General features: G+C 46.8%; 1 protein-coding gene across 5 annotated transcripts in view; it reads right to left on the bottom strand.

The window, feature by feature from the left end:
- Positions 1–22,152, bottom strand: part of P2RX5 (purinergic receptor P2X 5) — a 31,234-nt gene extending 9,082 nt beyond the window's left edge. For 3 of the 5 annotated variants that reach the window (XR_010886232.1, XR_010886233.1, XM_013953880.2), the window contains exons 1-4: positions 6,896–7,380; positions 4,950–5,100; positions 1,220–1,291; positions 337–412 (exon numbers count right to left, since the gene is read on the bottom strand). Coding sequence is in view for 3 of the 5 variants with exons in the window: in XM_013953880.2 (XP_013809334.2) it covers positions 337–412; positions 1,220–1,291; positions 4,950–5,100; positions 6,896–7,032 (436 nt within the window). In the remaining 2 variants the exon portion in view is untranslated. Of the gene's footprint in view, positions 1–336; positions 413–1,219; positions 1,292–4,949; positions 5,101–6,895; positions 7,381–11,482; positions 11,642–11,788; positions 12,140–22,096 lie in introns of those variants that run through there. The other 2 variants (XM_067309892.1, XM_067309893.1) reach the window with 2 other exon arrangements.
- Positions 22,153–23,205: the final 1,053 nt, after the last annotated feature.

The raw sequence follows: 23,205 nt of genomic DNA, 5'->3' as shown, positions 1-23,205 counted from the left end.
AGAGCAGCCATCTCCTCTTTGTCTACAGGGCAAATGAAAATCAGATGCTTTTCACTGCCACTCTAAGCCCTCCTCCCTGCTGTGAAAGGGCTTCTCAACTGGAACAACAGCTCTCTTGTTGCTTCTCTGAGCAGCCTGGGGTGCTTTGGCCCCGCCACGGTGGCTTAGCAGAGCTGTAAACAAGGCAGCAATCTCAATAAAAGACAACAAAGAGAAAGCCATCGCCACATCCTCCTGATTACTAATCAGAGATCTTTGGTGTTGTATCCAGGCTGATGTCTCTGAAGGAGCCTGCCTCTGCCAGAACCAGTACAGGAGGAAGGATCCTTTCCTTACCATTGCCAGCCACCACTGCTTCCCCTGCTGGGCAGTCCCCATCCGTATAACACAGGGCATCGGGAATGCTGACACTCTGCAAAGTGGAAGAGGACAGAAGTGAGACGTGCGACAGGACATAGCACACTGGAGGAAAACTTATCAGTCTCGCTGCAGCCCCCAGGAGGGTTCACTGCACAAACCAGCTGCGGAGGTACCCAAGCGGGCAGGAGCGGAGAGGGCAGGCAGCTGTAGAGCTGCCCGCTGAGTAAATGCAGCCACTAGAGGTCAGCCGCATCCTGAACAACAGGCTGCGCTCTCAGCCTGGGCTATCCCTGTGCTTACGACAAGACAAATTAATCATTGCCACATGGAGATGCTGCCTGGATGGCCAGGGTCCTGCTCCCCCAGGCTCTGGCCCATTCTGAAACAGGTAACCACAGAGGACATTTAAACATCACACCGCTTTAAAGACCTCATGCCCTTGGCCTGGAAGGTGCTAAGCACCCTCCAATGTCCTGAAGATAGTGAAGCCTGAGAGTTCAGTCCTTCCTTAGCAGGTATCTTAGTCTTTTACCCTTAACTAGACTCAGTCACCTCAAAGTTGTTTTCCCACGGCCTTTTCTGGCCCTAAACAATTGCTCTTCTGGTCTCATCTCCACCTGGGCAGAGGTCCAACACCTTTCACTAAAGTCAGCCAGACTCTACACGATCAGAACCTCTGGAGATTAAGACAGCTGAACCTCCCAGGTTTTCAGTAACCTGCCCAATTTCCCTTACTGAGATGTTATACTACAGAGAAAAAGCATCTGCCTTTCATTCTCCCCGTGTTCACTGCTCCCCAGGTGTCAGTTCTAACCCCATTTTTAGGGGTCTGGGGGTCAAGGGGCTCAGTTCTGCCTACCTCAGGACATGTAGCTTGCTTCTGGTTTGGGGTCACAATCAGGTTCGTCATAACAAAGAAGACGTTTTCACCCTAGAATAAACAAAGCAAGGCAGGAAGAGTTAGAAAATCTGTCTTAGTCTTATCTTTTACCTGTTACAAGGAGGATGCAGTTCTCTGCAGAACAGTAACACTTCCCTCTCTCCTGGTGCTTTTCAGGCTGAAATAAAACAGCGCCCTTTGTTTGGGTGTTGGTTTGGATGAGGTTGGATACTGCCGATCTCACACACAGCTGGGGAAGCTCTGACACAGAGAAGTGCAGGGATTTGGTCAGTCACTCAAAAAAACCAGCTGAGGGCTGAGAACAAAGAGGGGTTATGGGTGTCCCAGGTTAAAGTATTACAGCCACTAGATCATGCTGCTTCTCTGGTACAGACGTGAGCCTCCTGATACGCACATGGAAAGTCTGATCAGGCAGCCTCGGTGTGAGCATAAGGACACGCAGCTGCAGCAGGTCCCTGTGGCATAAGGCTTCTGCTTCGGAAGCTGCGTTAATTTGGTGAGCAAACTATCTGACAGGAACGCTGAGCCTTGCCTCACTGGCTGCTTGGCAACGGCTTGTCCTCCTTTTCCATGAGGACACGGTGACTGAGCAAGGCCCTGCTCCGCTGCAGAGCCACAGGTCTTTGCTCTCGGGCAGGGTCACGCAGGCTGGCACGGCTGCACTGGTGCAAGCCCGAGGGCACAGAGCAAGGCAGGGTTCAGGAGCAGAGTTGGTGTAACACCGTGGACACGTGATAAAACAAAGCAGAGCACTTCTAGCACAGGCTGTAGTAGATGGAATACAGATCATTTCACCAAGCAACTGGGATGACTGGCCAAGACACGCAAGGAAGAGACACCTGACTGCGGTTTTGTCTCTAAAATCCTTATTTCTGGCAGTGTTGGGCTTCCTTTGCATTCAGGCAAAGCTGTAACGTATGTGCCGACTCCTGTTCTGGGGCTGTCCTTTCTTTGCACATGCACAGCTTCTACCTCACTCCTTCTGCAACTTCAGCAAAAAGAGTTACGAAAGTGCTTACAAAGCTTCCTGTCGATAACCAACTGCCAAAGGTAACCACAGGAAAAACAAGGCTGAAGGTGTCAGTACAGTCAGTGAGGGTGGAGAGAAGGCATCTTACCACAGCACTGGAGACAGAGGCTGGTTCTCTCATCCCTTGTCATTCAGAAGTGAAACAAATGCAGAAATAAAACACATGCTTTTATCACCTCCACTGTGTAGCGCACACATACAGGAAAGGGAGGAGGAGGAGAGCGAGCAACAGCCTTGGTTACAGCACTTTGCTGCAGCTACAGAAACACTGGGATTCCCAACAGCCCCCAGGGTGGTGGGGAGCCTGACTCTCATCATACGCCAAAAGGACACACGTAGTCAATAGAGTCAGCCCAAAAGATGGGTCCAAGGTGCTGCTCACAGCGTGAGCAGTGAGAAAGACCCAACTCCATTCACACGACCAGCACTGCCATCCTGGTGCGAGGCAGGGCAGCCCTGAGTGTCTTGGGCAAGCAATCCTCACTCACGACGTAGAAATCAGCAGCATGCCAAGCCCTGCCAGCCATCTGCAACGCTGGGTGCTCATCTGAGTGAGCACGGGGCAATAAATATGCCCAATTAGGAGCAAACTCTGGACCCCAGACATCACCAGGTTGCTCTGAGTCACGACAGAAAATAAGAGGTTTCTGTCAAACTGTCAAGGAATGAATGAAGTCCAGTCCAAGGAAGCAATGAGTGAAGGATTCATCAGGTGAATCCCTGCTCTGTGTTATACTTAACCCCCAAATGCCGCTGGTTCATCCTGTCCAAGGGTATTTTCAGCCCTCAGTGGTAAATTTCTGTAAACTGAGTGTCTGCAGTTTATTCTGGAGCAGTCTCTTGGAAAAACCCTTCCAGCACACAGCCCTGCTTGTTCCACACAAACATCAGAGATCTCAGGTTTCCTTCTGCAAAAGCAGAGCTCTGTGCTCTCGTGCTTGGCTGGTTCTCTTTCACTTCACTGCTGTGCTTTCCCGGGGGTGTATTTACCCCACATCCCACCAGTGCTTTGGGAACGCAGGGAAGTCAGTCTGCAGCAGGAGGGACGCTGCTGTCAGCAGCATCACTGCTAAGCCCAGGAGAGCTGCCCACTCCTCTGTGGAGGAGGCAGAGTTTCTCCCAGCCCTCACTGCCTCCTGCTCTGCTCCCCGGGTCTCTCCGGTACCCACCAGCCCACCCCCACCTGGACAGCTCAGTCCTCCCCCCCAAGTGAAATAAGAGAGATCATGCAGCAGTTGACAGATGCAAATGACTTAATGCACTGAGAGCCGGCACTCAAATACTCCTAAAAAGCCATATGGGATGGATCTTACAGCTGATGTGAGACAGTCAGCAGACTAGCCGTAATCAGCACTTGGAGAAAGAGAGCTCGTGGGATGTCCATGCTTGCATCTGCAGACCATGAAAGTTGCTGTGTTTTATAGTGCTCTAAGAGAGCCCAAGGTCTAACATCGCTGTGCTTACTGGAGGTTGAGGCACAGCAGGGCAGACTGCAGCAATACTGGATTCAATATTGTTGCCTGATTGCCCAAACACATTCAGATTTATGCAGTTATTGTGGAAGAATGATGCTGTAGCCTAGGCATCCGCTTTACTGAGTGCACCAGCTCAGAGGGAGAGCTGGCTATCTTTATGCAGTGCATCACACTACGAGGCCTCCCAACAAGCCAACACACGGTAACAAGATCATTGCTCGAATCACAGGAGAAACGTCAGACAAGTTAAAGTACTAGCCAGCATCACCATTTCATCTGTGGGTGTGCACAACAGCCACCTGCTTTATTCTCCCGGGCTTCCATGCAACTTGAACGAGAGTGCTTCAGGCACCCCCAAGCATGCTGCCTGGCATTCCTGCTGCACGGCAAACTGGACTGAGATCCAGAGTTTGCAGTGAGGTTTTGTGTTAAAATTGGTGGAGATGCAGAGCACAGATCCACAGATCTAAGCAAACCCAGGCAGCAGGAGAAGAATGAAGTCTTGTTCTTATGCACAGAAAAGTAATTTGCTCAGTTTATAGCTCTCTGCCCCCCGTCAGCATAGGACCCTGATTTTCGCCTCATGTACTTTCAGGCACGTGACGGATGCTGGGAGGGAGGAAAGCACACATGCAAACAGCCCATGGCAAGCACAGCTGAGCAGTTCCCACCCTGGAGCCAGGCTGCATCTGCTGGGATCTTTTCTCCTTGAGCAGCAGCCATGCATCTCACTTAGACCAAGACAGGAAGCAGCAAGGCAGTTTCAGACAGACATTTCAATCGGCTTCCATCATTCAAATTGCACCGCATCTTATTTCCATCTCCTGCCTCCTCCGGGCTCCCCTGAACATGCCTGCTCTAGCCCAGCAAAGGAGGCGAGCAGACACTTTGCTCAGACGAGCAGTCCCACTCAAATCCATGGGACATCCCACTGAAATCCTTGGGACTTCTGCTGAAAGGTTTTGCTTGCTTAGTGTCAAGGGCCTTTGTGAGAGAGACAAGGTGGCTTTGACATCTGCTGCAAAGACCTAAGAGGAGGCACGAACTGCTCTCTTGTAGCCCATCTCCTGTTTATTCACAGGAAAGGTCTGGGAAAGCCATTTTAGCCTTGCCAACAGCAACCATGCTGGAACATGTCTTTCCAGCTGAACAGCAGAGCTGATAGCAGCAGGGTGATGCTAACCTGTGGAGGGATGACGTAGTCCGCAACATCCCATAGCCTCTCCCCCAGCTCCGAGGTGTTGGTGAAGGCCACCCCTTTCAGCTTGGTGATGACAGAGCTCTGGAGGGACGTGTCCGTGTCCTGATAGCCTTTCTTGACAATAAAAACCCACCTGCAAGGAACACAGCAGGCAGCAGCATTAGCAAGTGGGAAAAAGTTAGCCAGAGAAGATGGTCTGGGGAAAGGCTTCTCTTGCTTCTTCCCACCAGAAACAGCAAGAACTCCATAGCACAGGGGAAAGAGCTCTCCATGTTGAATGAAATACCTCTAGCTCCTGCACAGTACTGCCAGAGTCACTTACCAGGACAACAAATCAGCCAAGACCCTTGAAAAAGCTAAAAGGGCCAGGGCAGGTTTCAGGGGAGGGCAGGCCGGCTGCATTTGCAGGTGCAGCTCCCCCTTGCCCTGCACTGACCTGGCATGCGCTACTGCTTGCAGGAAGCAAAAGCAACCATCCCTGGGGCTGAGCAGCACTCGCATGTGCTGCCCTTCACCCACCTCTTGTTGGCAAACCCGAATAACTTTTTTCCACCCTTGTGAAGTCTCCTACTTTCCTGTTTTTCCAAGAACATTGTTTTTCTCCCCAGGAAGACTCAAAGGCAGACCCCTAAGTTCTCCTAGTGAATTTGAGAGGAAATGGCAGCCATGTCCAAGAAATGACTTGATTCAGAGGGGGCTGATGATCACAACTCCATAGCCATCCTCTGAATAGGTACTGGTGCATGATCAAGCAATCAGACAGGCCAGACTAACGCTAACCACCTCTGTGACTAAGGTGCAACTCCTCTGTGGCCAGGCTTACCACAGATTCCACCAGTGATGGTGCCAGAGGTCTGCAGAAGGCACTACATGCCTAGGAAAGGAAACAGCCTGCATAGCCCAGGCAGTCTCTGAAGACTCAGGGTTGCTGGTCATGCTATATCTTTCTTGTACAGAGGATGTGTCCTCGGCAATCTTATCTACAGGATTCCTCCTTTAGCAGCCAGTAACATGCCAGACTGCTGAGACTCCATCTCTGCCCAGCTAAATAAGCAGGCTCTGGAACTGTGCGCCCTTCTATAAATAAATCCAGCAGGCATAAATGACTCTACTATATTTAATCACTGAAAACACAAGGTGAGAGAAAAGAGATTTAAAAGCGCAGACAGTGAGGGTGAAGATTTACAAAACACGTTCTGAAAAGCCTCAGAAACTCGGGAAGCAACAGCACAGACATCATGTAGGCTGGATAATTTCAGGTCTGAGCCTGCAGGCTGCAAGGACTATCACCGTGTTTGTTACAAGTCAGTGTGCCCAGCCTCTTGCAGAACCGGGCTTCTTCTGAGCAGTGCTCTAGCTACCTCCATGTCAATCAGCCTTGCTCTGAAATAAATGCAAGGTAGCTGATATTCATGCTGCCTCATGCTGCATGCTCCCAGCTGCTACAGCCCATTCCAGCAAGGAATTAGCCACTTTGTTCTTGGTTCCCTCCCTTATAGACTTGAGTATGTCATACAGCCATGGAGACAAGCCTGGTTTGTCCCAAGGCTCAGCAACCGTGGCCATAAATGTTATTGTTTCTAATGAGTCAGGTATTAAGGTTTGGCATCATTCCCACAGAATACAGAAATAAAAGCCTAAATAATTCATTGCAAAGCCATAGTGCCATTTGATCTATTTTTAACCCCAATCTAACCTAATCTGAAAGGCAGAGATGAATCTAACAATCCCCTGGCAGCTGAAAAGTCAGATACACGTCTATTAGACATTACAAAATCCTGATTTTATAAATAAACATAAGCATCTGCATTCAAATCACAAGCCATAGCAAGCCATCACCACATGCAAAGTATCTTACATTAATCTTGATCACAACACAGCAAGCAAATGTAACCACAGCAGTATATTAAATGTATGGTGATTCTTACCCCACCAGGTAAGCCAGGATGGAAAGCTGCACGACTCGGTAGAGAATCCCCACCTTCTTGTTCTTTGCAATGACGTATTTCTCTGTTTTATAATCAAAAAGCGATAGAAATAAACCCTTCCAAGCCACCTGCCCCATTCTCCCAGCTCACTCTTTTACTCCTGGCTGGAGCAGACAGCAGCGTTTTCAGCTCGCATTAGCCACACGTGCTCTGCACAGAAACCTGATACACCAACCCCTTCAGAGCAAAGGGCCGATCCCTCCCTCCTGTCAGCTGCTCTCCAGCAGCAGCTCTCAGGTCGGAAACCAACAGCTGCGGAAACAAGAGAGTCTTAGCTGCTTTGCAGCTAATTCATCCTCTGGGAAAACCCCTGCCTCAGTTTTGCTCACATGCTTTATTCTTTTTCCCCCAGTCACAAAACGTTTATAACGAAAGCTACGTTACAGCACTCAAGGTCACAGAGCTATAGTATCTCACTGTTGAAGCCTTTTTTCAGTTTATATGATGGTAAAACACCTGTTTATATTTTTAATTTCTTAGGTGTTTACATGAGCAAAGAGAATTTGCATTCTTCCGAGTCATCCAAAATATTTTCCTGGCTACTACATCTTCCCACCATAAAACTAACAATTTAGGAAATGAATAAATAAGTTCTTCATGTGGTTAAGGGATCAGTCACCATCATGTCTCATCAAAACTCACAGTGAGCGCTGAGCTAGGTGCATTCAGATACAGAACACAAGATCTGATGAAATAGCAAAGGGAGAGGAATAGCTTTACCCCTCACTGAGGGAGGAGCTGTTTACTCGACGGTAGCGCAAGACATGACTCCTAGTCCAACAGAGACATTTCCGAGTGCAAGGAAATGAAATGATCGTTACTTAAATTGAGAAGGATGGCTAGACTGGCTCCTGGCTAAGGAGGGAACTTTATGAACTCTGAGGTGGAAAATGAGACCTGCCTGGATCTTCCAGCAACCTGGCTAAAAGCTAACGCACCTCGTCACGAGAAGATCCAGCAGCAAGCTGGGGTCTGGAGCATTTCCCGTATGCGTACACTGATGGGAGATGTCTCTCAGGGCGAGTTCTGGGATGGGACTGCCCAAGAGACTGAATCTATCAGAGAGCGCCCATCAGAGACACGAGGCGTTGTACTGGGCGTAAATTACAGGGTTTGCTGCGTTCAGGAACAAGCACGCAACTAGCTCACGCCCAAGCGCTGTGCTGGGCATAAACGGCAGGTTTGGGCAGCAGGGGGGACCTGTGTGGAGGAGGCCATGAAATGCCACGTGCCTGTCGCAGCCAGGTCCAGCCAGCTCCGAAACTGGTGTAACACCCCACCAGGCACCACAACTGCAGGTGGAGGAGCACACGGCACCTCCGTGTGGACAGATTTAAGGAAGAGCAGCAGGCAGGAGGAAGGGGACATCACTGAGGACATGGCTGGAGACATGATCTTGGAAGAGGCACTCCGTGACAGAGGAGGCACACGTCTGAGGGTCTATAGCCCCTGGGCAGCCCACGCCAGTGCAGGGACATTGAGAAGCAATGAGAAACGAAGGAAAACCAGTAAACAGCAGGGAGGAACAGCATAAAGAAACTGTTGGGCACACATCCCCAACCTCCTGCATCACCCAGCACCTCACTGAAGGAACTGGGACAGACTAAGCATAACTCATGGCAAAAATACAGTAAACTGAGACTAGGAAGAAGGGAAAATAAGTGTCTGGCTTAATTTGAGCCTGGTGAAAGGAGAGGAAAGGTGTTTAAAGACTTTTGATTATTTATGTTTTCTTTTTCTCAATAACTGAATCAATGATTAGAACTTTGTGTTAACTGACAATAAATTAAATTATGTACAAATTCCCCGCTGTCCTGCCTGCGACGGGAGTGCATGAAGATGGGAGCCTGGGCTAGGTCAGGACCAAGAAGGCTCTTGGGCATGCACAGTCAGCAACTGGAACGCGCACTTGAACACGGGTCAAGAGAGTGGGTCACAACCACCTTCTGAACATGCAGAACAATACTACATTATCAAGGCTGCAAACAGTGCAGTGAAGTGGTTATTTACTCTAGCACACGTACCTGTTCCCTGTGGAATTCTCTTCCTAGAGAGAATCATTTCTCAGGATCTCCAGTTTTGTAAAAATTTTATCTTTCGTCCTCCCTAAATTCCATACCAAATTTAAACAGATTGGTCAGATTTTTAAGTGAGTATGAGAGAGAAGCTTGCTCCAAATCACAAGATAATTACAAACAGCATAACAAAGAACAGAACATTATCTCAAATATCCCTCATTTTGTCTCTTAACTCACAGCCATCCTTAGAGCTTCTGTCTACAAAGTGAAAGAAACTGCATAACCTTTCTCCAGCATCTGCAAAACTGGAACAGAAATCTGCCTGCGACCTCCTTTTAACCCAGAGGTTGCAGTGCTCCCCTCGCTCCAGCCCTGCGGCATGCAATTGTTTCAGCACATGGATCTTTAATGAGGAGGTCCCTAGGGCACGTGGACTGCCAAGGGACGCCCACCGGGACCCAGCCTGGCTCGCGTTGACGTGGCTGCAGCCTCTCAACTGTTGGCATCGCTGTCACTTGCCACGACTTGCATGCCCCGTGCGAGAAGCCCCGAGAGTGCCCCAGGTCCCCGGAGGATGGGGCCTCCCGCTCCCGCACGCCCACCTGGCCACACTGCCACCCCACTGCCGTCTCCTGGGGCTGAGACATCTGAGGGGCCACCCCGGCCCCTCTGGCTCAGGGTTAGCTCCAACCTAGCTCCCAAACTCTGCAGCCACCCTTCAGGCTCAGAGCAGGCAAAGGGCTGATCTTCCTTACCTCTCCCACCCGCCTTGACCCTCCTTTCTCCATCTGCACACCCCACACGGGCAGCCTGTTTATCTCACACCGCCAACCTCGCAAAACAGTTTTGCTGCTCCCAAGCCCCTCCTAGAGCTTTCTTTCTCACTCAAGCAACTGTAACAACCAAGAATCACAGTTGCCCCCTTCCTCAAGCAGTATTTGGCCTTTGAGTCCACCCCTCCTTACCAGATGCCTACACGCCAGACTGTCACTAGTGACCATCTCACAGCTCCTCTATTTGAAAGCCTGAAGCACAAATAGAAACTTTTACAACATTTAATAACCAGAGAAAATAAAACCCTCCACGAAAGCACACTTCTGTGCAGATCAAGGAGACCACGATGGCCAATCAGGCCAGAAATGAATAAGAACGAACGGCAGGCCCAGCCTGTCTTCCCCAGCCACTGCCCAGACCCCAGAGGCAAGCAGTGCAGCGCTGGGTGCAGGAAGACCTGCCCAACTCCAGGGCTCCAGAGCTGTGCTGAGACAGGAGCATCCTAAAGGGGCCACCAGACCTTTTCCCACTCAGTCTGCTCCTAGGAGAGATATTTTTGCAAGTACAAGATGCTGAGTGATAGCCAAATGTTATCTATGATCACGGGTCTGGCCCTACAAGAACACCATCTGCTCCCCTGGCCCTGCTGGAATTGCTCAAGGAACTACTGTAAATCTCAAGTATATCCCACGTCTCAAGCTGCCCTGTTTGCTCAGGACTGCTTCCATCGTTGCTCCAGCTGCACAGAAAACATCCAAGCTCACAGAGGATCGAAGTATCAATGGAGTCAAGTCAGTCCTTGGGGTGTCAGGAAAGCCCCTCCCCATCCCTATCTTTCCTGGAGCCACCTCCTGTCTGTCTGGGTGACTGCACAGGCTAAAACCAGACCTGGAAACTTGCTAACAGTTTAGCGTGTTGCTCCCTGGCCCTGTTTTGCTTAGTGGCACAGACCTAGGTCTGCTGTGAGTTTTTGCAATTATTTTCCAGGTCAATTAATGTGATGAACGATTTACACAGGTTAGAAAAAAAGCGTTCCTTAGTGTGGGAAGTGTTCCTGCTACAGGTTTGACCTGCAGATGTCAACAAGGTTTGATCACTAATAAAAAAAGAGGATGCAGAACTGATACTTTTGTTTTTTAAACCCACCAAATAAACACACAGTTGCAATAGCAGTTTTTAAATAAAAAGTTTTGGTTTCTATCAAATGCACCCCAGAATATTCCGAATGTTGCCCAACATATGCAAGATTCATGCTGACAACAGTGCTCTTGGCATGCTGTTGGAGGCATTGTTCTTACCACCTTCTAGTTTTCACAGCATTATTCTTTATTGCCTGGAAAGCAAGATTACTGGTAGATTTCTTAAAGTGCCCATGGGTTATTCAAACATAAGCAATTTCATTCATGTGGGTATGGGGTGGGTCGAGTAAATAGCCTAACAAAATGTAATCATCAGTTAAAGACCAACAACAAAAAAAAAAATCAAGTTTTACTTAGTTCTTCCCGAGGGACTGCAAGGCTGGATCTCTTCTGCAACATATCTCCCTTCTGGAGTCCAGCATTTTGAATTTCCCATGGAAAAAACAGTTCTGTTGCTTTCCCATGAAGGCTATTTACTCAGTCTGGAAGTTCTCACAGGGAGGATTTCTCCTTCAACACTGAAACTCCCTGTATCTTTTTTCATTCCTGACACATTACACCTATACATAACTCCTCATATTGCTCACAATAATTACCTTCTCAGTATTCACGTGTAGCCACAGGATACGCAGCCCTTGTCTGCCCAGACTGCTACTCATCTACATTTCTCTCCTTCTGTCAGTAGCTCTTCAGTATTCAGGTGCCTCAGACTTGAATTCAGTCCAGTCATGATCCAGTAGAGGCCAGTACAGCGACTGTGGAAATAAAAGTTTAGATCCCTGCTCTGACACAGTGGCACTCTAAACACAGCCAGATCACATCTGGCTCTTTACAGCATTTTAGGATAGAAATGTTTCATGTTCAGCCCAACAGTATCATATAATGCTATCTTTAAGTCATACCCAAAAGAGACCGCACATTTTCCAAAACGACAGCAGACAACCCTGGCCAGGACAGACAAGCTCCACGAGTGACTGCTGGAAGTGTCCGTTTTAGGTACTTGTCTTGTTTGTTGCCAATTCCAAACGATCACCCTCCAGGTGTTAATTCTCTCAGTGATCCCCACTCAGCCCTCTACTGTGTGATCAAGTGCAACAGAAACACTGTCTCTCAAAGGCACAAGAGCTGATGGAGAAAATGCTGAGACGTTTAAGGATTGGAAATGCTCCTGCAGCAAATGCCTGAATGACGCAGACACACAATCCTTTACAGATAGGCGCCAGACCAGCTACTTAAACAGAAAGGAGGCAAGGAGCAGAGGATGTAAGTAGGAGATAAAACTATTCTGGCAAGGAAATGACCAGTGCAAAAGGCAGCAGTCAGCTCTCCATTACTTTTTTTTTTTCTTTCTTTCTCTCTTTCTCATAGCATCATACTTTTAGGTCAACATCTAATGAAAAAAGCAAGCTGATGAGTTGAACAGATGGAAGAGAAGAAGTTGCTCTTAGACCACAGCATATGCACACTGAAACACATGCAACATCAAGCACACGCTGCTTTCTGATGATGGGTTTAGTTGCAAGAATAAGGAAACGTGTGCAACCTGCAAGGAAAAAAATTCCATTCAATTTCTATTTTAATCCTTTTTATGACTTTGCAGTGTAAATAAGAAGTATGCTGCTACTTGCCAATGAAAAATTTACAAAAACGAGCTTCAATTTTTGTCCTCCTAGCTAGTACTCCTGGCTCACATGCCCTTCAATTCTTCCTTGTTTGGAAAACAAAACCTTTTTTTCAAGAGTCTTTGGAAAAGCATTCAGACCTTTTTTGCCTTAGGAAGAATTCCTTATTTCCCAGAGAGGGTTAAACTGTTAGAGAATATTGAACTGAAGCTGTCTAGAATTAATTGCTTAGCATAACTTGCTTAGCATTAGTAGCTAAATTTGCTGAAGCCTTAGGCCTCAGGCTGTGAACTTGCTGTGAACTTTTACTTAGATAAGTAAAAGGGGGCCCCAGAGCCGGTTCAAGCTGGAGGGATAAAGAAGTTACACGGACAGCAGGAGTAGCCAACCTTGAAGATAAGCAGCGGCCTGCCTAGAGACAATAAAGGGGCCCAAGGAAGAAGGGGAAGAACCGAGACCTAACTATTACTATTGGTCCAAACTATCGCTTAAGGGGTGGGGAATTTAGATTGTAAGGGTATAATTGCCCAGGGATTTCTTTGTTCGGGGTCCCTCTTTGGAGGCACCCAGCTCGAGCTGTAATTACCACACGTATGTCATTAAATTTTATTTTTCTTCAATCTGACTTCGAACTTCTGCCTCAGCAGGAACCTAGGGTCGGACCCTGTTATGGAGGCCGGCGAGCCTGATTTTCCATAACAGTTTGGCGACCCAGATGGGACCCTAGGTGACCACCGTCGGGGCCTCTCGTCTCCAAACGATCATCTGGCGCCATCGGGTGAGTTCACCTGGGATCTTTGGCAACGGGAGGCACCGAGAGGGTGAGTCTTAAATTCCTGCCTAAATTCTAAATTCTGGTTTGGTAACAAAGTGCACTGTAAGGGGTACGTGGGCTGATCACCGTAAGGCGTACCAGGTTTTGGGGTGGGTTCGAGTCCCACGCCCAGGTTTGGAGTGGGTTCGAGTCCCACTCCCGGGTTTTGGGGTGGGTTCGAGTCCCACGCCCAGGTTTTGGGGTGGGTTCGAGTCCCACGCCCAGGTTTGGAGTGGGTTCGAGTCCCACGCCCAGGTTTTGGGGTGGGTTCGAGTCCCACGCCCAGGTTTGGAGTGGGTTCGAGTCCCACGCCCAGGTTTTGGGGTGGGTTCGAGTCCCACGCCCAGGTTTTGAGAGGGTTCGAGTCCCGTCTCACTCCGGCCGGAAGGGGGGAGTGCGCAGCCTGATCAGCGTAAGGTGCACTGCAAGACTAACTTAGAGTTACTGTGACTAGTGTGAGTGTGGATACCGGTACCGTGACTGGTGTGAGTGCGTATGACCTGGGAACCGAAAGGGGCACCCGTCGGCTGACAGAGCCGCCCACTGCGAAGGGACGGGAGTCCTAGCAGTCAAAGACTCGGGTGGTGTGAGTGCGGTTCCCAGAGAGAGAGAGTGAGAGAGAGAAAGAGTGTAATCATGCTGGCTGCAGGGGGTAATGAAAATTTAAATTCTGGTGTTGCTGAGAAAAAAAAAAAAAAAAAAAAAAGTATATTATAAGGAAGTGTGCTGCCTGATCAGCATAAGACGCACTTTTCAGGAACTCAATATAGGAAATAAGTTCGGCATAGAAAAGGGGACGCCCTTAACCGAAATTCTGCAAAAATAGAGTAAGTTTGATGGTACCAAGAACCTAAGAGGGAAAAAAAAAAAAAAAAGGAAAAAAGGGGGGGGGATTGATCCAACTATGTCAGGAGGATTGGCTGTTCCTGACAAAGGATGGTAACCCGGCAGAACGATGGCCGCCACAGGGAACCTTTGGTCATCAGGAGTTAACTTTCCTGCGTCACCATTTGCAGGATAGGTTCCCCGGACAAATGGATTATTGGTGTGTATGGGACAGTTGGGCAAAGAAAAATTTTCTCAGAGTATTGAAAGTAGTGCAGCTGCTAAAACGCTTGTGGAAACTGCTCCACCCTATGCACCATCCTCTGCTTCAACTTCTCTATACCCCCCCTTGCCTTCCCCCTCTGCCTTTCAAGCCCCTTTGCATGTCGTTCCTGTGCCAGGAGTGCCCCTGCCAGGTCCGGACGGGGCACCTCGGGTAGCTACAACGCGAATTTACCGACCCTGGGGGCCCCAAGATTTGATTGCATGGAGTCAACAAACTCCCAGGCTTAGGGAAGATCCAGAGAAAGTGTTACAAATTGTAAGAGGAATACTGTGGGCGTATGATCCTGCCGGGGGGGGGGTGTGTGCAAATGCTCCTTGAAGCCTTGTTCACTCCAGATGAAAAACACTCAATTCTGGATGTAAACCATCCTTGGGCAGGAGAGGGGGGTGTTCTGGCTGCTCGAACGGCCTGGCTGATTGTGGACCCCGGGTGGAATTATAATGTAGAGGCAGATTACAGGCAGTTGCAATTAGCCAGACAAGGCTTAGAAGAAGCTATACGGTTAGCAGGACAAAAGACCGCGAATTGGTCTAAAATAAGGGAGTGTCAGCAACAACCTGAGGAACAGCCCTCAGCTTTCCTCTCCAGACTATTTAAACAAATCAGAATGTTTGGAGGGGGGATAGACCCAGAAGCCGAGGCTAAGAGGCCTCTGATAGTTTCCACATTTGTGGATCAAATGGCCTCTGACATTAAAAAGTATTTTTCTAAACATGTTCCTGACTGGCCAGGGAAGTCTATGGATGAAATAGTACGCTTAGCCACATTTGTATATAACGGTCGAGATGAAGAGAAGGTGAAAGAAAAGAGACGACAGAAGAAAGGAAGTGAGTGTGTTAGCGGCTGTGTTAAGAGACGAGTTTAAAGAAACTAGAGGAAGGGGACGAGCAAGGGTCAGAGGAGACAGGCGGAACCAAAGCGAACGTATTGTACGCTTAAGAGTTAATGATTATTGCCATTATTGTGGTGAACAAGGGCACTGGCAGCAGGAATGCCCAGTGAGACCCCGCATGCCTAGGAATAGAAGGGATGGCATGGGACAGCCGAGTACTGGGAATGACACCAGGCAATTCCCAGCCAGTCCACAATGACAGGAGATGGGAGACCCAGAAAACACCGTGGGAAATGGGGTAAATTTATGGGATATAGATTTGGATTTCAGGGGGCAGGTAATGGCAAATATAGCAGGTCAAGAAATTCCCTTCTTAGTGGATACTGGAGCTACCCTTTCTCTTCTGAATTTTGAGCCTAAAGGATGTAAGTCATCAGATAAAATAACAATACAGGGAGTAATGGGAAAAGGCGAACGAACGTTGACTAAGCCCTTGTTGCTCACTACTGGAGGAAAAGGAGTGTGGGGACGTTTCATAATTTCCATGGATTCACCCTTTTGCCTTTTAGGGAGGGATCTCTTACAAGCCCTGGATACCCAGATCTGCTTACAGCCGGAAGGGATGAAATTAATAATAATGGGCTCATGTGTTCTGGCTGAGACACCAGAACCAGAGTCAACTAATCTGCAAATTCCGACAGGTTTAGAATCAGTTCCTGGAAAGTTATGGAGCTCTTCAGGGATTGATGTTGGACTATTGAAATCAGCTAGTCCAGTCTCAATCAAAACAAGGGGAGGATTACCTCCCGCGGTTAAACAATACCCTATCCCAAAGGAAGCAGAGAAAAGTATCCAAAAGCAAATTGATCACTATCTAAAACTGGGTATCCTTAGAGTTTGTGAATCCCCATACAACACCCTGATTCTGCCAGTTAAAAAGAATAGGCAGGATTCTAAATGGCGATCCGGAGTATCGGTTTGTACAAGACCTAAGAGTTGTAAACCAAAATGTAATCGCTCCGCATCCAGTAGTTCCTGACCCATCAACTATATTACCACAGATGCTCCACTGGGCAACTTATTTTACTGTGATTGATTTAACAGCAGCCTTTTTTAGTATACCAGTAGCTGAGGACAGCCAAGATCTTTTTGCCTTCACTTGGAAGGGACAACAATTGACTCGGACTAGGCTACTACAGGGATTTACTGGGTCTCCGACTATTTTTTTCATGTATACTTAAAAATGATCTGGCAGATATCAAACTTCCAGGACATTCAGTGTTAATACAGTATGTGGATGAGTTGTTATTAGCAAGTAAAGATTACGAGACATGTTTGAAAGACACTATTTCTCTATGTAACGCTCTTGCTGAGAAAGGACATCGAGCATCTCCGTCCAAGCTCCAGCTGTGTCAACAAGAGGTAAAATATTTGGGGTTTATCTTGAAGGAGGGACACAGATTAATTGATCCAGAACGGGTAAAGACAATTCTCAATATACCCCGTCCTATAACAAAAAAGCAATTTAGGGGATTTTTAGGAGCTGTAGGATTTTGTCAGCCATGGATTCCTGGGTTGGGAGAGCTTACCAAACCATTGGTCCAGGCAACAAAAACGGAGGAGACAGAGCCTTTGACCTGGACTCCAGAAAAAGAGAAAGCTTTTACATCTGTAAAAAGGGTGTTGGTCTCAGCCCCGGCTCTAGGACTACCAGATTAGAGTAAGCCATTTGAATTATTTGTTCATGAACGACGGAGTAGCAAGTGGAGTATTCAGTCAAAAACTAGGTCCTCACCGTAGGCCAGTGGCCTATTACTTCACCCAACTAGATGCGGTAATCAAAGGCACTCCAGGATGCATCAGAGCATAGTAGCTACAGCAGCCCTTATTAGAAAAACACGACCTGAAGTTTTGGGTCTCCCAATGACTGTGTATATGCCACAGAAGAAGAAAGAGAATTGGAAAAAGCGTGAAGTGGTTCAAGACGAAAAAGGAATTTGGACTATCAGGGGTAAGCCCATCCTTTCCTTAAGGTATTTACTTTCTACAGATAGGTGATATCATGATCGTGGACATGGAGGAGCATTGACTGTCGCCTCATGTACTCTACAAACCTGGGCAGCTCCTGAGTGCATGTGGTTGCAAAATGCATAACAACAACCTGCCCAACTTGCCAAAAATTTAACGATACTTATCCTAAGATTAACGGAAGAGGCCTCCCACGGGCTTATTTTCCATTCCAGCGTCTACAAATTGACTATGCTGACATGCCAGCAGCAGAAGGATTTAAACATCTTCTTGTGACAGTTGATCAACTAAGCAGATGGGTGGAAGCCTTTCCTACCTGCAAAGCAGATAGGGCTGCAGTGATTAAAGCCTTGTTAAAGGAAATTGTCCCTAGGTCTGGAGTCCCAGAAACTGTAGATTCAGGTAGGGGTTCGCACTTTTCAGCAGGAGTTTTAGGGAAATTATATCAAATGCTAGGAATTCATAGAGAATTGTACACACCTTATCATCCCCAGTCTTGAGGACAAACTGAGAGAATGAACAGAACTATTAAAAACAAGTTAGCATGGGTATGTACACAGGCAAGTCTCAAATGGCCTAATGCCTTAAACTTAGTGCTGTGGGAAATTAGAACAACCCCTGTACAACAGGTAGGATTATCCCCAGCAGAAGTCTTATTTGGGCATCAATTGGCTACAGGAACTTATATCCCAGCTAAGACCAGCCTGTTGGATGGAGATGAACAGCTAACCCAGTATGTTCTAGGTATGCAAAAAAGGTTTGAAAATCTTAAAATTATATATATATTTATTTGTGAGATAAACACTGTCAAAGCTCAAGACATTTGTCTTGATACTGAACAAAATGTTTGTCATTTTGAAATACATCCTGATGAAACCCCTGAAACTGTACTTGTATATATTGGAAAAGGATGTGTCTGTATGAGAACTCTCTGTAATCTTATATTCATAGATAACATTACTGTAGACACAAGTAATCATTCAAATATTTGTGTTTGTAATTTTTCTAAAGTTATGGGCTGTGACTTTAATTATTCAGCTCCTGTTGTGTCTCATCAATTAATACAATCTAATTATACCTTAAGTCAAGATTTATTACCTACCCCCATCGGAATGAACCTTACATTGGTACAGAAACTACTACAACATGATGACCTGTGTCAACTGTTAAAACGCATCCGAAATAATGGACAAAAAACTCTAATCACTGTTCATCATGATGCAGAAGAGATACTCCATATCTTGGAAAGAGTGAAGAAGAATGGAGAATATCATTGGTGGGAGACTCTTCTGGGATGGTCACCAACTGCAACAGGGATCTATAATCACATGTTGCACCCAGTAATAGTTATGTTAAGTTTGACCATGTTATGCCTATTGCTTACAACCATATTGTATATAAGATTATGGAGAGTGATAGTACGCCTCGAAAGGCTTCGAGAACTCTGCTTAACATATTAGCAGGGATGCTTAATAAAAACAAAGGGAGGACTGTTAGAGAATATTGAACTGAAGCTGTCTAGAATTAATTGCTTAGCATAACTTGCTTAGCATTAGTAGCTAAATTTGCTGAAGCCTTAGGCCTCAGGCTGTGAACTTGCTGTGAACTTTTACTTAGATAAGTAAAAGGGGGCCCCAGAGCCGGTTCAAGCTGGAGGGATAAAGAAGTTACACGGACAGCAGGAGTAGCCAACCTTGAAGATAAGCAGCGGCCTGCCTAGAGACAATAAAGGGGCCCAAGGAAGAAGGGGAAGAACCGAGACCTAACTATTACTATTGGTCCAAACTATCGCTTAAGGGGTGGGGAATTTAGATTGTAAGGGTATAATTGCCCAGGGATTTCTTTGTTCGGGGTCCCTCTTTGGAGGCACCCAGCTTGAGCTGTAATTACCACACGTATGTCATTAAATTTTATTTTTCTTCAATCTGACTTCGAACTTCTGCCTCAGCAGGAACCTAGGGTCGGACCCTGTTATGGAGGCCGGCGAGCCTGATTTTCCATAACATAAACAAAAGATTAAATCAGCCAGACCAAGAATGCGAGGATTAATAATCCATCCTTAATCCCAGAGGCTCCTAGAAAAGGAATCCATGGAAATAATCTGTTGTTACCCACAGAAGCATCCAAATTTGTCTGCAGGATTGAGAAATGGAAGTGTGCCCAAGTTCCTGAATATGCTTTCTCTTTGATTCAGCTCATCATTTCCAGAAGAGCAATTTTTAGGCATACCTTTCTGCATTGCTCCCCTGCTGCCTCCCAGCAGAAATGCTCATTTATTACAGAATGAGGAGACACTAAAAATATGACTCAGTTCAACAGCTCTCAGCTTTCACCATGGCTCTATCCTTTGAATGCGCTCCAGGTTGCTACCCCAGGTCTTGAATCTCCTGTACAGTGTGCAGGACATTCAGTAAGGTCTTGTTGTCATCACTAGCTGGAGTTTTACCCACTCCGCTCCCCCAGCCCAAAAAGTGAAAGTGCTTGAGGAAGAGTGCTAAAGAGAGGGAAGGAAAATACAGCACATCTAATGAAATTGATCCATCATGCCCTGTTCTGTGAGCGAGCTGGCACTAAGTCAGATAAGGGAAGTGAAATACAAATGCACATAAAGACATCATTGGGAAATTGAGTGCAATAAGAGATGGAACAACAGCTTTATGCAGTGCTGTATTGCAATGTTTTCACCTTCTAAAGCCAGCCAATAAAAGCATCAATAGGGAATAAGAGGAAAATGTTAAATCAAAGGCCTGAAAGCCAAACATTTTTAATAAAATGTGTGTTCACATTAACTAATGACTTAAAAGGCAAAAACCCACTCTCGAATATGCTTGACAGATCACCTCCATTAGTACATTAATGCTTCCTGGCCAATATGCATCACTCCTGACCTGGAGGAATGCAAAACTGATCCAGGCTTGATAGCTCCACCAGCAGCTGCCTGCCTTACTACGAGTGCTGAGGAGACACCTTCATCCCCTTCTGCCAATGACAAATTTTGCCATGTAAACATCTAGAAACCGCAGACTGAGGTTTCTGCCCTTTCCTCCCCGAAATTACTATGTGGTAACTCTTTCTGGTCATTAGAAAACCTACATGGGACATAGACTTGACCCACAAAGGAAAAAGTTTCATTAGCAACACCCTTAACCAACCTGCCTTGCACGTGACGTTGCCTTAGCTCTGGAGGCTGGTGGTGCCCTAAGCCAGTCACATGTTACCATATGCAAGAGGCTCATGTGTCCCAAGCAGGCCCAGAGAACAGAGCCACGCTGCAGAGCACGGGGGAGTATGGAGATAGTTGAGCCATTTCAGGCAAGCTGGCAGCATTAGGAGCAACCTGCTTGCAGCCCCACAGCTCAATCCAGCTCATGCACCCTGTTATAATAAGAGACAGGAAATTTCTCTTTTGAGCTGTAATCTCATTAGCCTCCAAATAAAGCTGTCCCAATAGGCTCTCCAAGCTGGCAGAGCACTTCGTTGTTCTTATCTGACGCTCTAATGCTCTAACGTCAGCACCCAGCACTTAACAAAGAACTATTTTTCCTGATAAGCTTTCCTGTAAGGCAGAGATCCACTTTACTTACTTCTGCTAACCATCAGGCCACCTGCACTCCCACAGTTCAATACATGAACCGGTCAGCTTCTGAACACGCTGAAGGAACTACAACCCAAGGCCTGTGAATCCTCCTGGCATACAGGAAAGACATAACCAGCTGTTATCACTCCTGATTAAAATAGCATCACAAAACAAATCCTGTCCTCCCCTTCAAGGTTACAGTTAACAACCTATCTCAGCTATATCGATTCTCATCAGTCACCACCCATCATCAAACCTCCCACTCCGTGGCCAACTCACAGCAAAAAAATAGCCATAAGTCTGGCCAAGCTTGCCTAGCAGAAGCTAATATCGAAACCTGGAATGATCCGGAGCTAGGCACGGACTCAGACTTAAAATGGCTGGAATGATGGGATGGGATAAGCAATAGGATAGCACCCATCAAAGGGCAGAGAAAAGCCATCTGTTCTTGCTCTCCTGGGCTCACCAACAGCATTGAGAGTCATCTCTCCCTGACACCTGGATCCTGAACAGGCTGCTAACACCTGACCCTGGCTAGGGTCAGGAATTTAATGACTCTGAATAAGTCATTTGCAAATCTCATGTCATTCAGGGAGGTGGCATAACTGCCACTGCCAGAGTGCAGTGAAGTCAGGGCTACAGAGCAAGGCCACAAATGTTGACAAGGCTTTTGTACAGAGGATTTTATTTGAAATGCTGATTGTAAATAAATTTAGAAGCAGAAAAAGCAAGGCTTCCATGGAAACAGCATAAAAACCCAGCTGTGGTTTGGATCATTGCAAAATCTTGGCAGTCTTGACTAATCCCTTAAGTGCCATCCAATTACTGCAAACGTGTTTGACATTCACTACAGCAATTGTGAAGAATTAAGCAGTCAAATGGCACTCATCGGAAATTACAAGTCACAGAATCCTATAATGCATTTAAGAAAAAACATCTAAAAAGGAAAATGGCATGGTCCACTGCAAGACCTGACCTCCTTGAGAGCTATAAGGGACATCAAAAGGGACCCAAGTAATCAAGGATATTTAATTTTGAGAAGAAACTAGAAAAGATGAGAGAAAGAGGGAGTATAACAAGAGTGGCTGAAGGAGCTGGGCTTATTTAGCCTTGAGAAAACTCTCCTTGCAACTCATTATTCTTAGCACAGACTTCTACAAATAACATCCCTTCATTTAGGAAGGCAACCAAGAAACTGCCTACAGCTTTTCTGTGCTCAGACTTACCAAGTACTATCTGACTGCAGGGATCTCCTGATGCTTCAGAACAGCCAGGACTTCGGTGTGAAATGGAGATGGTCTGGGAGGGAGGACGGGCTGGGTGACTGCTAGGGAGATGGGCAGTAAGGAGCACAACTGCTGGTATATTGCAGTCCTTCCACAACAGCGCAGCTGTCCACACCAAACATCACTCAGTACTAGATTGGCGTAGAGCTGTGGAGAAAGCACATGACATTTCCCTCTCCAAAGAAAAGCCAACATGCCCCACAACTTATAAATAAATAAATAAATAAGGAAGATTTGAAAAAGAAGGTGGCTTCCTTATAATGCCACCATCTCAGTCACCACTGTGCATAGCTTCTCTGCTTGAAGCTGAAGCTTGCCTGAAGCTCTTCAAAGTGATTCTCTCTCTCAGCCCAGCGTATTCTGCTTTTCATGTACAAAATGCACCATCAAAGCCCATCCACTAAAAGGACACACAGAGAGGAACAACTTTGCAACAGTTCTGCTAACACCCAGACTGAGAGATGGGCAGTAGTTCCAGAGAGCTGTTATGCTATCTGGGAAATGGTACAACAAATTGCTCAAACCGCCTTCAGCCAGAGTTCTCTTACAAGAATTTATTCTCAAAAAAGCTGCAATTAAAAAAAACTCTAAAAAACAAGAGGATTTACACAAAGGGGGACAGTAAAGCCTTTCACACTAGTCAAGACACATTCTTCCCAAGTGGTACAGAGCTCTTGCAACAAAAACTCCCCTGACTTAGGTAGTTCTTTGGTTCAGACAAGATTTTCCTTTCAGAACTCTCCTCTAGGAAGTCTCATTTCCTCAGTCCTTGACACTCGGGAGCAGGTGTGGAGCCATTCACTCTGCATGCAGCTTCAAAGAGCTCTATAACCAGCCTGGAGGGAGAGACCTACAGAAATTCAAGCTAGCAGAACGGCTGCAGCTGCTAACTGATCTGGTGACAGCACAAGATCTCAGCACCTCTCTTGTACTGCAGTAAGTCATATAAAGTCCCTGTATTTGTTTAATACCTTGCTCTGGTTGCTCTTACTTTTGCCCCAAGTAGGCAGGCCAATGCAGTCAGCAATTTCTGTCTGTTTTGCAGCCAA

Source organism: Apteryx mantelli, chromosome 22, assembly GCF_036417845.1.
Source record: "Apteryx mantelli isolate bAptMan1 chromosome 22, bAptMan1.hap1, whole genome shotgun sequence".
Taxonomy (NCBI): domain Eukaryota; kingdom Metazoa; phylum Chordata; class Aves; order Apterygiformes; family Apterygidae; genus Apteryx; species Apteryx mantelli.
The sequence above is the reverse complement of the archived record's forward strand: the minus strand, read 5'-3'. Positions and strand labels throughout refer to the sequence as shown.